The 15,746-nt window shown below is 38.4% G+C and overlaps 1 protein-coding gene and 1 long non-coding RNA gene across 4 annotated transcripts; both read right to left on the bottom strand.

Moving 5' to 3' along the window:
* Positions 1-363: 363 nt before the first annotated feature.
* On the bottom strand, positions 364-3,478 carry LOC148096800 (CMP-N-acetylneuraminate-beta-galactosamide-alpha-2,3-sialyltransferase 1-like). 2 transcript variants are annotated; one of them, XM_087834870.1, is made up of 7 exons: positions 3,375-3,478; positions 2,893-3,154; positions 2,606-2,802; positions 2,327-2,506; positions 1,302-1,347; positions 1,093-1,212; positions 364-551 (listed from the first exon to the last, which is right to left on the bottom strand). In XM_087834870.1, exons 2-7 carry the CDS (start codon positions 3,145-3,147, stop codon positions 372-374), a joined length of 978 nt encoding a protein of 325 aa, XP_087690996.1. In that variant the 5' UTR covers positions 3,148-3,154; positions 3,375-3,478; the 3' UTR covers positions 364-371. The 2 variants fall into 2 exon arrangements, with proteins under 2 accessions (XP_087690996.1, XP_087690997.1); XM_087834871.1 differs by having other exon boundaries at positions 2,893-3,470.
* Positions 3,479-9,701: 6,223 nt separating this feature from the next.
* LOC102795408 (uncharacterized) lies at positions 9,702-12,740 on the bottom strand. Of its 2 annotated transcripts, none has more exons than XR_015717089.1 (6): positions 12,687-12,740; positions 11,459-11,532; positions 11,133-11,251; positions 10,913-11,040; positions 10,732-10,826; positions 9,702-10,107 (listed from the first exon to the last, which is right to left on the bottom strand). It is a non-coding gene; the product is annotated as an uncharacterized LOC102795408 (long non-coding RNA). The 2 variants fall into 2 exon arrangements; XR_015717088.1 differs by having other exon boundaries at positions 9,702-10,110.
* Positions 12,741-15,746: the final 3,006 nt, after the last annotated feature.

Raw genomic sequence — 15,746 nt, forward strand, 5'->3', positions numbered from 1 at the left:
TTTTCCTTTTCATACAAACAGCTTACTTTAACTAAGAATAATACTGCTGTTGTCTGTCTTCTTGTAATTCTGCCAACTCTTAAGAAAATACTTCATTTCTTAAGAACCTTAGATGTTAGAAACTACTAAAGAGTATAACCCCTGGGTACTTTTTTTTTACATGGTTAATTTAAGCTATGGATTAGGGGGGAAAAACTACCAAAATGTCACATATCCAATGACTTCTTTAACGTAACCCCTTTCATGATTACTAGTCCTTCCTAAAGACTCCCAATATCAGTTTCAGTTAGGAGGGTTAGGAAATTTCTATAGTTGTAGATACACATCCATTTGGCTTTCAGTTCTTTCCCCACTGAGTGTATGGCATTCAATCACATTTTTTTCATTAGGCCTTCATAGAACTTAATTTTTTGTTGCTGAGCTAGTTGCTGGATGATGTTATACTCATAATTTCCAGGATGTACTCCAGTTCTTAACCTTTTGTTTGTGAGTTTTTCCCAGTAGTGACTCCAGTTTCCATCACTATCAGCGCCATAACCAAACACATCAACCTAGGAAGACAAAAAACGAACATATGAATGAATGGGAAACAAATGCATGAACAAAATGTCCCTTTTTTAACTAAAATCCAAACAATGGCTGCTGAAAAATGAAATGAACAGTTGGACAGCGACCTGAGCAAGCACTTAATGGAAACACCATGATTATACCATGAGTATACAATGACAAAACCTCTTATTGAGAGGTTTAGCTAAAAAGCTTTCCATGAAGGACTGTCTTCTAGATTGTAGTCTACTCAATTTAAGAAGGGGACACATCAAAAATACTTGCGACAGCTTTCACTTTAATAGGACATGTGAACTGAAATTTAACCATTCACAGTTTTTTAATCAAGTGGTACTGGTGGATAAACCTGCTCTGATCTTCACCAAAGACATTTTGAACTTTTGAAATGCACATCTATTTAGGAGAGCAATATAAGAACAAAAGAACAAATTAGCAAAGACTCAAATGGACCAGCTTGTATGACAATAAAAATCATATTTTATTTTGTACGTCTGGCACTTCAGAAACTGAAAACTTTGTACTTACCTCATCACAAATGTGAAGTGCAAGAATCAAAGCCATAAAGCCAGTGGATGGATAACGTCCCTTATTTCCAAGCCAAACCTCATGTACATATTTCATGAAAGCTGGATTTACCACCATGACCTGTTAGAAATTAGAATGAGCCTTTAAACAGCTTTTATTTTTAAATATTACCATTGCCACCAGGAAGCTTTGCCATTGACGTTACTCACCAAATCCTTGTTAGTTTTGATCTTTGATTTCACTGGCATATACGACCTGTTGGAAACATCATGACATTGAAAAATATAAAGTAGGTGTTTAACAAAAACAAAGCTAAAAAAGGCATGGTCCGTCTTGAACATGGAGAAGAATCAGAGTAATGGTTTGATACAGAAATTCACCTTATTTCACCTCACAGTACATCCATCAGCCAAATCCTTTTAATCTGCGTACATGTTGAATTCATGCACTGGCATTCTATTTTTGCATTTGATGTAAATTCTGTGCTGCCAGACAATCTAGGGGAAATCTTTTGAGATACTTTGCTGTGGTAATTTTAGCAGCTGGGAGAGAAGAAGGTAGTGTATGCTGACTGTAACATCTAAACCTAAGAGTGTTATTTTTTCTTTTAATGGGGTGGCATTGGTGGGACCAAGAAGAAAGCTGGGCAAGCTCAGATGAAATCAGAATATTTTATCTGAAACAAAATAAATTACAAAATGATTGTATGATTGAATGTATGATTTTCATGTGCCCAAATTAGTGGCTGCACAACTGCCTAAAAATGGTTTACATAAAATAACTTTTCAACAGGCATTAAGAGTCTTTATTTTTTATTTATTTTTTTTTACTTTATATTAGGTCACAATCCTAAGAACAGTACAAAAGCATACTTAAATGAACTACAGTAAGATGAGTTGTTATGAGAACACTTCATCATTCTGCATGTTGCATAAAAAATGTAGTCATAGTATGATTTCAGGATAATCAGTTTGTAGAGAGCTTAGTAAGAAGGTGCCGTCATTTGAGGTCTGTCTTCGTGGAATACATTGCAGAAAGACTTTCATCACTTTTTATTTTCATCACTGGGAACTTGATCTTTATGAGGCAGATTTTGCTATTTTATTTTTTTCTATTTTATTATTTTCATTTAATTATGTTTGTCTAAAACAGGTCTCTCTTGTAAACGAGACACTGAGTCTCGTTAAATAAATGTCAAATACATGTGCATGTAGCCCTGAAAAATAGAACTCACCTTCCAGTAAACCCTGTTGTAGAGGCATTAATGAGCCACTCCAAGTCCTGTATCTTAAAGGGAAACAGTACAAAATGGGTGTTGTCATCCAAATCCACAGCACTCTCTGGATACATGACACGATGAGTTGTCTTGTTTCCAACGTCTTTTTCAAAGCCTCTGGTAATACCAGTGTTCATTCTAAACAGCACAAAGGGATATATTTCACATCAGTTTGGATCTTTAGTGTAGGAGGGGACATTTAATGGTAAAGAAAATTTGCTTTAGCTTAGAAAGTACCTTATGACAACTTCATGTAAATCTATCAGCGGTCCATAATGCGATCTCCTTAAATTACCAGAATTACCCACCACAGCACAAGTCCTGCAGTGGTCATATTTGGGTTGTATAACATCTGGATTCTGTGGGAAGATCTGAAACAAGTTGGCCACCGTTGTTTCATAAACTCTGAAGCTACGGCTTTCAGCCTGCAAATCCTGTCAGACATTTCAAATAAACTTTGCTGTTAGACCAAATGAGCTGGGGGGGGGGAGTAAAAATGTCATCCTTTCCTGGTGACTACTTACCTTCCACCAGTTGAATTCATTCTGTGAGAGGTTTAAGTTTGCAGTCAATAATGGTTGAACACTTCTATTCGATTGATCCAGAAGCAACTGCTTATCCTCTGATAAACATTTTATGCAAGCACACAGCTTTTGGTCCACAGCATAATGAGTCAAATGGTAGCCCGTTTTGAAATACACACCAATACCAGTGTAAAACAGCAGGAAAACCAGCACCTTTGATTTTGAAATCATTCTAGATGTTTGACTGGGAAACATTAACAATCTGCAGACAGAGTGTGTGGAGATATAATCAGCAAAGTATAACAAGTTATAGTTTAGAAAGTCATCATATATAAAGCAACATTACAACACACTTAGCCATGTCTCTTTTGTGATAACATTTCTATTCACTTATAAGATAATAAAGAAAATAACATCAGCGAAGATTAAGCTGTTTTTACCGCATCATCTGGTAAAATATGATACTTTTATAAATGACTTACCCGATCTACGAGGAAATCGCTTTCTGGTTCAGTTTCATATAATACACGTACAAACGATGCGTAGACTCTATCGGTGAGAGCTTTTTCACCGTTTCACTCACAGGTAACAAGCGTGATATACTCGTTTGCAGGGGACGTGATATCGTCATCTCTGATAAAGATGTGGAGAGGCGTGGTTTGCGCGGATTTCCTGACGTACCCATGTTCGCGTTTGGAAACCTCCCATTTCGAAATCAGTCACACCAGGAACAAGCTTGTTTATTGCATCATAGACTACAGATTACACAATTTAAGAAAATACATTTTCTCTGTGGATCATTTGGTTTCCATACCATCCTTAAAGTGTGAGTAACCCTCGGATGAGCTATATTTAAATCATTTTTATTGAACAACGGGAGGGCTGTTAGTTCCGCTCTCTGTCACTTATTAATGTGGACATACCCCGATTATGATCTTCCCTGATTAGGAATCTTTTCCTTATAAATGTGACTTACACAGTAAGCCACCAAGTTCATGTATAGATAGAAGTAGCATGTTTGTTAAGGGAGGAAAATAATCTATCAATATTTAAATAGCTTTACAGAGCTCAGGTGATGATATTACGTCTCATAAAGACATGATCCAAATTATTTTCTGGCGTTCATTAATTTTATTCCCAATTGGCAGTATAATTCAGTAGTGAGCAGTACTAGCAGTAGTGAGCACAGCTGGACTGGCCATGGGACATACTGGGCATTTGCCTGGTGGGCAGATGGGGATTTTTCGTTTCGTTTTGCTTTGTTTTTTGTAACGGTATAAACAATGACAGGTGGTGGATTGGCCAGATGTTGGCAGATGTGTAAAAAGAACTCAGTTGTTTGGCGGTTTCTATGGCGGAGCTTCCACAGTTTCAGTAACATTAGCAAGTGATGGAGGCCAGCAGGTGGATCAGGGATAAGGGAGGCAGGAGGAGGAGAGACATGAGGCGCCGCCGGTCCGAGGGGCAGGTGAGAAGTTGGTCTGAGTGGGTCAGATATAAACCAAGTTTAGTTGTAGTTTATTTTCCTTGTGCTAACGTTTTACAGTCAGTTAAAATAACTCGTACTGCTACCAGCTAGCATGATGGAGTTTTTATACTGCTAGACAGGTGCTATGATATTACTAATAGTGAACTATTCACAGTTAGTTATTAGAGTTGCCAACCGTCCTGTAAAAACGGAATCATCATGTATTGAGAGAAAATATTAATATTACTTCTCTCATTCTCTCCCCCTCCCTCTCCTGTTGATACTTCAATCATGAAACTGATAAATGATCAGCTGATCGCTTTTCTCTCTTGTTTGTTTATTGCCCACTTTGCCCAGAAAGGGGAAACCAGCAGATAAATAACAGTAGCACGTTTAAGCTTGATAAGCTGTTGTTAGAATGTATTTAATATTAATTTCTAGTATCAGCTGATGTTTGCTGGAGCCAAAGCCTTAAAAGCTGCTGGTCATGATATTGTTTGGATATCTGGAGAGAGGGAAACATGAAGATGAAACCAGGAGATGTCTTTACTGAATCATCAGAGCTGAACAGGTGATGGAGAAACAGGTTTACCTTTTAGGTGACACGAATGAGTTGAAGGGAAGTTATGAACTGTTTCTGAGAGACAAATAACTATTCTAAGTAGCTGACAGCTGGTAACTGTGCAGGGGCGGGTCTAGGAAAGTTTTGCCAGGGGGGCCAGGTAGGGCATTAACAGGGAAAGGGAGGCAGAATTTTTTTTTTTTCTTATTCTCATTTAAACTGTTTGGCTTTTAATAAATCATTATCTGAATCTTACAACCAAAGTCATGTTATGTCACTTTTTAAAGGTTGCCATGATAGAAAAAATATTTTGCCCTGCCATGCTGTTTATTGATGTGGTAAATGAATAGTTTATGAAAATATCACAAAATCTGTCACTTATTATTTTTAATATTCAGTAATGGTCATGTCTCACCTTTAGTCATCTCTGTCTTAATGTCAGGTTTCCACCATGTGTTGTAGATAGTTTAGGAGGTTAACTCGACCAAGCAGTCTTTTGGTTTCTGCTAAGTACGATTTAGAATACCAGAATATGGAGGAGGGTGTAGGTTTAAGTTTATTAGACTTATGCATATATACCAACAAGACAGTGTACATCATTGTCACAACAATGTTTGTTTTCATTCAAAGGCTTTATGGTTTTTCCTATAATGCCTGGTGGGCCGATCTCTAGTCAAAATGCCCGGGTCAATTTTTTGTCCCAGTCCAGCCCTGGTAGTGAGTAATTATCATTACTATAATTAATAGCCAAATTAACTGAATTTGAGGTTCCTGGGCAAAATTCTTCTTTTGGGCTCCTCATCTGATGCTTATGAAATAATAATAAAATACAAGTTAATTTAGCAATATCTAACACATCTATCTATGTGGACACAGATGTCACTTTAATGCATTTTAGACCATTTCAAATAGCTTCAGTAAAAATTGATGTTTCATACAATGATTGCCTCTTTCTCTCAGTATGGCAAACAAAAAAGGTCAGAATACTAAATAAATAAAAATTATAATACAGGTCAGTGCTACTTTTTTCTCTTGTTTTGGATTGGGCTCAGACTATCTGAACACTACAATGACTCACTATCTCATTCCAAGATCCAAATTTGTATGGAAAGGTGGCTTTAATTTTCTTTTAGGTTTTAAGTTACTGTATTTATATGTTCTCTGAGGTCTTTACAGTTTGCTGTTTAAATTTGACTTTATTATGTGTGGGGGTTTTTTGTATTTTCTGAAATTACCAGTTTTCGCTCTTTAATATGTTGTGTTTTCCTTTTGTAAAGTTCACCCATGTTCAGTACATCAGATGTGGTTATAATTAATTTCCTGTTTTGTTTTATTGGTAAGTTGTCTCCTGTGTCTTGGGTCCTGTTTACCTTCCCCTGCCTTTTGAGTTTTTGCTTTAAGCAATCAGGCTCTGAGGATGATGGTACCCTGTTTTCACCACAGAGAAAGAAATCAGTCAGATTAAGTGGCTAATTCTTTTTTCTTGTGGATTTCTGCATGATTTTCTGAAAGACTATTGAATTCACATTCTCACTGCTACTGGCCAGCCCTTTGTTCCTGCGGCACCCGGTCAGCTCCTATTAAAAACGGTTCTTTTAGATTCTTAGGGCCAAAAAGACACAAGGCTCAAAGTGGTCAAACTCAAAAAATGATCTTTATTTTACATATCCGGATATGGAGACCTTTCTCATAACACACAACCCAAGGTTTGAAGCACAAAACAGGAAGGCTAGTCATTTATATAGACGTCACACACACTTTAAGTTTCGATCAAACACTCTGCTTAATTTCACTTTTCGCCTGCAAAAGCATGTAATTTCCTGTCAGTCCTGTCGGCACAAACTGTACTAAGAGTTGGGCCTCTCTTATCCAGAAAACAATATAATAGCAGATAAGCGTTCAGATTATATTTTTAAATTCCAACAGTTTCCCCTTTTTGTCTTTTTTTAAAAGATGACATAAACCCTAATTTATCCCATTAAGTTTACTTTCATGTGAGAATAATAGCTAAAATATAACAAAGGAAATCATATCAAAAATGAAACCTTTCAATTGCCCAACCCTTTAGGTCCCCCAACCCCTCAACGAGTTGTACCCTTTCAATGTTCCCTTATCACAATGGCATAATTACTGGTATCCACAACAAATAAACCAAACAAATAAATCAAGCCCTTATACAGCACCTCGCGTTTACGCTGGGCCGTGAACTATCATTGCTTCTCTTCCTACATCCCCTTTTGACCACAGAGTCACAATTTGACCCCACTTCTGACTTCCCTCAATGCTCACTATAAAACCCAATCATATATAATTAACTTTATCCCCTAAAGGTTCCATATTACTCTTTGAAAACAGTCTCTATAGAGTTAAAATTTAAAATTTACTCCTGGTTTTCACCCCCTCTAGGGGTAACATATATCCGGTCTTAACACTATTCTTGGGCAATTTACATAACATAGAAATCCTGCAAACTATTCCTAAAGTCCTTCTCATTACTCTTCATTACTTTTACGGGCGACCGTGGCTCAGGGGGTTGGGAAGCGTATCTGTAACCGGAAGGTCGCCGGTTTGATTCCCGGGCTCTCTGTCCTGGTCGTTGTGTCCTTGGGCAAGACACTTTACCTACCGCCTACTGGTGTTGGCCAGAGGGGCCGATGGCGCAATATGGCAGCCTCGCGCCATCAGCCAGTAAAGCGCTTTGGGTGCCTTGAAAAGCGCTATATAAATCCAATCCATTATTATTTTATGCTCACATTTAACCTTAACAAGCTTTTAATCTCCTAAACAACAAATTTTCTTGAACTGTCGTGCTCTGTGCTTCTTTTGTGGTCCCCCTGTCTCTGGTTGGTTCCTGGATTCTCGCCTCCCTTCAGTCTCGCCACCCCTGTGGTCGCTGTGGTCCCGAAATCTCCTGCAAAGGAAACAAACACCTTTCCCTACAACGCCTTACTTGTCTGCTATGCGTATCAATTGTTCTCTTAATTATTCAAACTTGGTTCAACCTATCATTTTCGAGACTCTCTAATCAAAAGCATTAACCTAATTATGTGTATAAGCGTGTTAGCATTTATCCATCGGCACTCAAGGTCCTCCCTACAATATATCAGTTCAATCAGTCTTGCTGAACGACGTTTTTGACCTTCAGTTGACCGAGTGATGACTCATATCAGCACAATTGCAATGTGTGTATAAAAAAATCATTTATCTATTCATCTATTCAGTGTTACTCATTTCAGTGAACAACATTTTAACACCTTTAACACACTTAAAGCGCCGCTTTCACGTCCCTCCAGGTGCTTCCTGTTGCTCGCTCTCTTCTCTCTTATCTGATCATCTCAAGCACGTCCTGTACTCAACTTACTTCCTGTTTTAGTCACACGTACATTTACAAGTTGTACATACAAAATGTTTTTCACCTCTACCCCAGAAACTAATCTACGTCATGTCTGTGTCCCTAAGAAAAAAAATTGTTGCAAGTGCACAAGTTTCCAAGCAAAATGTGTCTTAACTCTCACCTACAAATAAACCTTCATGTTATGTATGTCTACAAGCTTTTTGTTTTTACATTGACCCTTGTGTCACCTTTCAGCTGCGGCCGCAAGGTGGTTGGTGCCTGCCGTGGTGGTAATCCCCGAACCAAATGGTGGACACCAGAGGTGAAGGGAGCCACCAGGCTGAAGAAGGAGTCCTATCGGGCTTGGTTAGCCTGTGGGACTCCGGAGGCAGCCGACAGGTATCGACAGGCCAAGCGGAATGCGGCTCGGGCAGTGGCTGAAGCAAAAACTCGGGTGTGGGAGGAGTTCGGAGAGGCCATGGAAAAAGACTTTCGGACTGCCTCGAAGAGGTTCTGGCAAACCGTCAGGCGTCTCAGGAGGGGAAAGCGGTGCTCTACCTGCACTGTGTATAGTGCTGGTGGAGCGCTGCTGACGTCGACTGAGAAAATTGTCAGGCGGTGGAAGGAATACTTCACTGCAAAAACCCACCTCCTTAATACTAGATAAATACACTTATTTTTGGTGAAGTTTTGCTTAAAACAAGTGAAATTATCTGCCAGTGGGGTAAGTGTTTTTTTCTTATTAAGATTTCTTGAAATAAGAACAATATCCAGATTTAAATAAAGCTAAAAATAAGTATTTTACACTTATTCCAGGCAACAAATCAGAACATTGAAACTTAAAATAAGCTTTAACCACTTATTCTAGGGAACAATTAGATAGTTAAATCTTAAAATAAGCCTTACACACTTATTCCAAGCAACCAATCATGGCAATTGAAACCTAAAATAAGATTTAACCACTTGTTCTAAGCAAAATGTTGAAGAAATTAAATCTGAAAATAGGCATAAAACACTTATTCTAAGGAACAAATCAAGGCAAATAATCTAAAAACTAGTACATTAAATCATTTTAAAGATCTTAAAATAAGTTAAAAAATAATAGATTGTAGTCTAAATCTTCTTAAATTCAGTGAAATAATCTGCCAGTGCAGTAAGATAATTACACTTGATAAGAATTCTCAAGAAGATAAGAAAGATAAAGCCAAATTAAAGCAGGCAAAGTATACTGTGTACATGACCTTTATTGGAAACAAACTCTCCAAACAGTAACAAATATTTCAGTGAATCATAGTACACAAAAATTTAAAGACACATTGTAAGTGTAACATTGTTATTTTGTGTTCCTTTTAGAAGTGCTAAACCAGTTAGCTACTCAACATATAAAATGTAATAAAAAGAGCATTTGCAATTTTAAACACAATTTGCAGAACAGAAGTGTTTAAAGAAAAAAGTACTTTGTATTACATTAATAAGAATAAAAAAAAAGAATTCAAGTGTAAATTGCAACTTCAAAGCTATCAGGCCCAAACCTTCCAACACAGACCTAAGTTACATCTTGCTCAAACAGCTCTACGTTTCAATAAACATTCCTACAGCCTGCCATGACTTTTTTGTATGAGCCTGTGGTGTCTTGCTCATGGATTTTGTCCTTTAACACTTCAGTCTAAATGACAGACAGAAGCATTGCCACACATTTAGGATAGGTGAGATGAAGGGTGTAGTAGTATGCCATAAGATACAGCAAACCTTCTCCAAGGTCATCTGTGGTCAAATGTGGTGATGAGAGTGGTTCCAACTGCAATAAGACAGCGGGACCCTTCAAAGAGCAGAACGGGGCTGACGCTGGATCTTCTGTTGGCAAAAGAAAAACAAAGACAAAAATTGTACAATGTACGGAGAAACTCCAAAGCTATCAGGGTAGTTCAAGTATGTATTAGACTTAGACTTCACTTTATTGATCCCTTTGGGGTGCACCCTTCGGGTGATACATGAATGATGACAACCATAGATCAGATGTGCTACAGACCATATTAATGTTATTTTTCTTTAGATTGACAAATACTGTATAGAAAAAAAAAAAAAAATATATATATATATATATATATATATATATATATATATATATATATATATTTATTCATGCCATTGAAAAATGTAATAAATTCTGCCTCATCACCGTTAGGATTATGTCTTTACACACTTTAGGAAATGACAAAGATACTGCACCTGTGATAGTTAAATATGTAATTATTTCCATTTTGTTTTTAATTTCTTTATGATTTTCTTTATTATTTTTATTGAAATTTTTTTTATCTCAGTGTTTGTGCCATTTCAGATTTCTGCACACCTTTTCCAAATATAAACTACATTGTTGGAGGACTTGGCATGGATAAAAAGGCCATATGCCAAATAAACTGTTAAAGTGAAGGCTTTATGGGCATTATTTGATAACAAATATGAAGAAACACAGACCTGAAGGACATCAATCAGTGCTTCACTGGCATGTCCCATCTTCTTGGGTGGTGCAACTTGAGATGGGAAGAAAGTTGGTAGTGTCCTGAACAGGGCTATGAACAGAACAGGAAAGAAAGAACTAAATCAAATTTCAGTTCAATATTCAATATTATTGCCATAATTGTAATCTTTCACTTACAACTGTTGTCACCAGAACTGCTCCTTGGTGGCAAAAGCATGTTTGATCCACCACTTGAATCTGCATCATAATCTTCTCCCTGGTCACATGGTGAGATGTCCATGAGACGCCTTTTCTTTAGTCTCATCCTAAATAAGAAAACGAAAATAGTTATATTACAGGAGTCCTAAACAAAATGTGTCGTGCTAAGTGTTTTTAAATCAAAAGCGGCAAAACTTGCCTCTTTGTGAACTTGAGCCCACAACTGTTTCCTCCTCATAAAATTTTCAGGCCCTGGAAGCAGGTCCCTTAAATCGTCCCTACTGAGGGTGTGGAGCAAGACCTCATCTATGTCTGCAGCTGTAAATAAAAGTCAGTAACTTTCAGAAATGTAAAAGTTGTACAACAATTCCAAATTGTCATTTTGTCAAATACATTTAAATGTAATTTAAATATTTTATTGATCTGACAACATAAAACTGATTCTATGTACGATCACTGTCAGTGTGTGCAACACAAAATTCATTTAGACATTAATTTGCATAAATATGCATATGCTTGGCCTACCATTTAGAACCGAAAGGCTGCAATCATCCAAACCCTCCATGATTTACTGGTGTAGCTTTTGTCAGAACTTTTCCCTGAGGAAAGAAAAACATATGTTTGGGTCAAAAAGAAAAACTGAGTCTAGACACCACCTGCCATGGATCCAAAGTCTATGCAATCAGACACATGGATAAGGTGCAAAAGACAGACCAAGTAGAGCCTGTGTTAATTCAATGGTTAAGTCTTATAAAATTGCTTACTTAAAATTTATGACAAGGCTATTCCAAACTAGTTTTCAAACTAAAACTAATAGTGCCCAACTGCTTGTCAAATCATTCAACAAATGACCACAGCTCAGATTAGGCCACTTCATCCATAAGAAAAAAAATGTTACCTCGGTTCAGCAAGGTTAAAGTGACCTGATTGATATTAATAGTTTACAACATAAATAACTGGAAGCAAGTTCACATCTTCTCCAACTTAAAAGTTTATATGATTAATCATAATCTGTCGGAAATGAGGCTTAAAGTAAATCTATAGGTAAAGATGTCTTTCATAAATGTGCATTATTTTTATTCCCTTGTGTTATCTTTAATTTCATTACCCAAACTGGACTTGCAAAAAATAGTAAAATAATAAAATTTGAATAAACTCATGTTGGTTAAATGTAATTTTGGTCATAAAACAGTTAACTCTTGATGACTTAAGTAAATCCTCATTTAAGTTAAATATAGATCTGTCCAACACCCCTGTCTTTTTCCATAACAAAATACAGCATTGTAAAGTTATGAGCCCGATTGCGAGATTTGTCTCAAACCAGTATCGGTCCTCCCAAGTTGCACACACAAACACACCAAGCACAGTGCAGACAGAGAGCACGCGGCTTAAGAAGGAAAAAAAAACACCGCAGCTTTTCATTTTCCGTGGGTGGGAAACACAAAACGGACTTTTGCAAAGGCGGATATCAACTGTAGTTCTTTTGTCATATAGCTATGTTAAGTATATTGAACACGAAGCTAAATTTACCTAACTAGCACCATTAATAATTTTAAACTATCACTGCATGCTAACAATTCAGCATACTGAATGAACTAAGCTAGCTAGCTGGCTAGCAGTTTTGGCTAACTACCCATTGGTAGTGAACTGATAATACTGCCTAGGTAAAACTTAATATTTGACCACGACTGATGTTACTACAGTAAGTCAAAGCTAAAAGAACCCGAAATGTTTGTAAGCAAAAGTTAATTACCTCAACAGAATCCAGTCCGAACCTGCTCCCTCGTGTCCTCCGATTCAAACAGTGAGATAATGGACAGAGCCACTTGGGGGCAGCCAGGGGGGAGGTAGTGTTACACATTTTCGTCTGTGTAAAGCTTGTAAAACGTGAACATAACATGCATAATGAACCTGCATTCGAAAAACAAATTTTAACAAATAACCCATCAATTACTATGACTGTTGTAGTCGTCTTTACAATTACATTACTACACAAGTTAAATGCAGACTTGGTATAAACCACCCCTTCAAACTTGGTATTGACCTCTACTACTCTGCCCGCCAAGAACTTCTTTCAGGTCTTTTCCCCAAACAAGATGGCGTGTTGGAGGTGTGGGATTTGTTTTGTTTTTGTTGCCTTAACAGTAAAGTCTCTTTTGAGCCATATTAATACAATTCATAGCAGTAGTCCAGACTTTTGTGTGATATGTGGGATGGTTGTACGGAGGAATACAGGAACCTAATCTAGTGCTAATACATTATTTAACTTTTTAATATGAACTAGACTATGGAACACCAAAGTGTTAAAACGTGTCATTTAATTTTTATTTTACATTGTGTATTTTTATAATATTTTATTAAATATTTATTTCACTACGATTCTTTTTTGTAATAATAGAAACATTTTGAGACACTTTAATTTTAAGCACCTGTTTAAGCAGCAGCCAATGAGCGTTCAGGTCCCACCCTGATTGCCTGAATAAGAAATTCAGTTGTTAAATGACCTCAAATAAATACACCATTATGAAAAACCCCATTATGAAACAAAAACAGACTTTGGGAAAAAGAGATTTTGGAATATAAATTCATCGAATTTAATAAAATGTCTCAAAAAATGTTCTATAATTCATAAAAAAAATTTTAATGCTACTTTAGCTTCAAGTGACAACAGATTAAAACAATCCCCTGGACAAATGCTTATATTGATCAAGATTTTGCCATTCTTTTATCAAATTTATTTTGGATTTAATTGAAATTGTTAAAATACTTTTTGCCCCAGTTGTGTCTTTACAAACTGTGTCCAAACTAAAAAAATGATAGAAGATTACATGCTGCATCTTCCCTCTCAGATTATTGCCCTGGGACCTGTAATTTGTCATACGTGTATGAAATAGAGTCTAAACGCAGTTTTTTTAAAAAAACAATGGTCAGCCAAATTAAACTTTAAGAATGTGTGCAAGTCTCTTGTAAACCACAATCAGCTGCTGGAGTGTTGTCAAAGTGAAGCAGGAACTGAGCATCCAATATTTGTAAATGAGAAAGGACTAGGTCCTGTATCAGAGGTTGCTAATATGGAGTTTTTGGTGATTGAAGATGCTATACATTATGCCGTTAGAGTAAAGTGGCTTATTTTACATGGTAACAAATACATCTGTGACACGTCTCAGGTCTAAATATACCTTCCAATGATTGACTTTCTTATTTCAAGGAAAAAGGTGAATGTTTCTTATTTTAAGATAATTTTTTGTTTTACACTCTATCTAAAAGCTATTTTTGCTTGAAATAAAGGTGAAATGGTTCATTTTTAGATTTACAGACTAAATAAGAAAAAAAAGGAATATATACTTAAAACAAGTCTAATCATCTAACACATGAGACTGGAAACTAGTTTGTAATGTTCAAAACAAGATGGACAAGATAATCTGGCTAAATTTAAGACAATAAATCTTGTTAAGCTACAAGAAATTTGCAGTGTTCGAGGACCTCCTTAATCCCACTGACGCGTCTTCCGAGGAGGAAGCAGAGTCTGGGGATGAGGGGAATGACCCGCCAATTTCTGGGGGCGAGGTCACTGAGGCAGTTAAACAACTCCTTGGTGGCAGAGCCCCTGGTGTTGATGAGGTCCGCCCCGAGTTCCTGAAGGCTCTGGACGTTGTAGGGCTGTCCTGGCTGACACGCCTCTGCAATGTTGCGTGGAGATCAGGGGCAGTACCCGTGGATTGGCAGACCGGGGTGGTGGTCCCCATCTTTAAGAAGGGGGACCGGAGGGTGTGTTCCAACTACAGGGGGATCACACTCCTCAGCCTCCCCGGGAAAGTCTATGCCAGGGTGCTGGAAAGGAGAGTTCGTCCGCTAGTCGAACCTCTGATGCAGGAGGAACAATGCGGTTTTCGTCCTGGTCGCGGAACACTGGACCAGCTCTTCATCCTCTCGAGGATACTTGAGGGTGCATGGGAGTTTGCCCAACCAGTCTACATGTGTTTTGTGGACTTGGAGAAGGCATTCGACCGTGTCCCTCGGGGTGTCCTGTGGGAGGTGTTGCGGGAGTATGAGGTGTCTGGCCCATTCCTACGGGCCATTCGATCCCTATACAACCGTTGCAAGAGCTTGGTTCGCATTGCCGGCAATAAGTCGGACTCGTTCCCGGTGGGTGATGGGCTCCGCCAGGGCTGCCCTTTGTCACCGGTTCTGTTCATAATTTTTATGGACAGGATTTCTAGGCGCAGCCAAGTGGCGGAGGGCTTTCGCTTTGGTGGCCTCAGGATCTCATCTCTGATCTTTGCGGATGATGTGGTTCTGTTGGCTTCATCGGGTGAGGGCCTCCAGCTCGCACTGGAGCGGTTCGCAGCCGAGTGTGAAGCAGCGGGAATGAGGATCAGCACCTCCAAATCTGAGGCCATGGTTCTCAGCCGGAAAAGGGTGGAGTGCCCACTCCGGGTCGGGGATGAGGTCCTGCCCCAAGTGGAGGAGTTCAAGTATCTCGGGGTCTTGTTCGCGAGTGATGGGAGAAGGGAGCCGGAGATCGACAGACGGATTGGGGCTGCGGCTGCAGTAATGCAGACGCTGCACCGGTCCGTCGTGGTGAAGAGGGAGCTGAGTGTAAAAGCGAAGCTCTCAATTTACCGGTCGATCTACGTCCCTACCCTCACCTATGGCCACGAGCTGTGGGTAGTGACCGAAAGGACGAGATCGCGGATACAAGCGGCGGAAATGAGCTTCCTCCGAAGGGTGGCTGGCATCTCCCTTAGAGATAGGGTGAGAAGTTCGGCTATCCGGGAGGGGCTCAGAGTAGAGCCGCTGCTGCTCCACATCG

The sequence above is a fragment of the Neolamprologus brichardi genome, chromosome 22 (assembly GCF_056152115.1).
Source record: "Neolamprologus brichardi isolate AB-2024 chromosome 22, ASM5615211v1, whole genome shotgun sequence".
Classification (NCBI taxonomy): Eukaryota; Metazoa; Chordata; class Actinopteri; order Cichliformes; family Cichlidae; genus Neolamprologus; species Neolamprologus brichardi.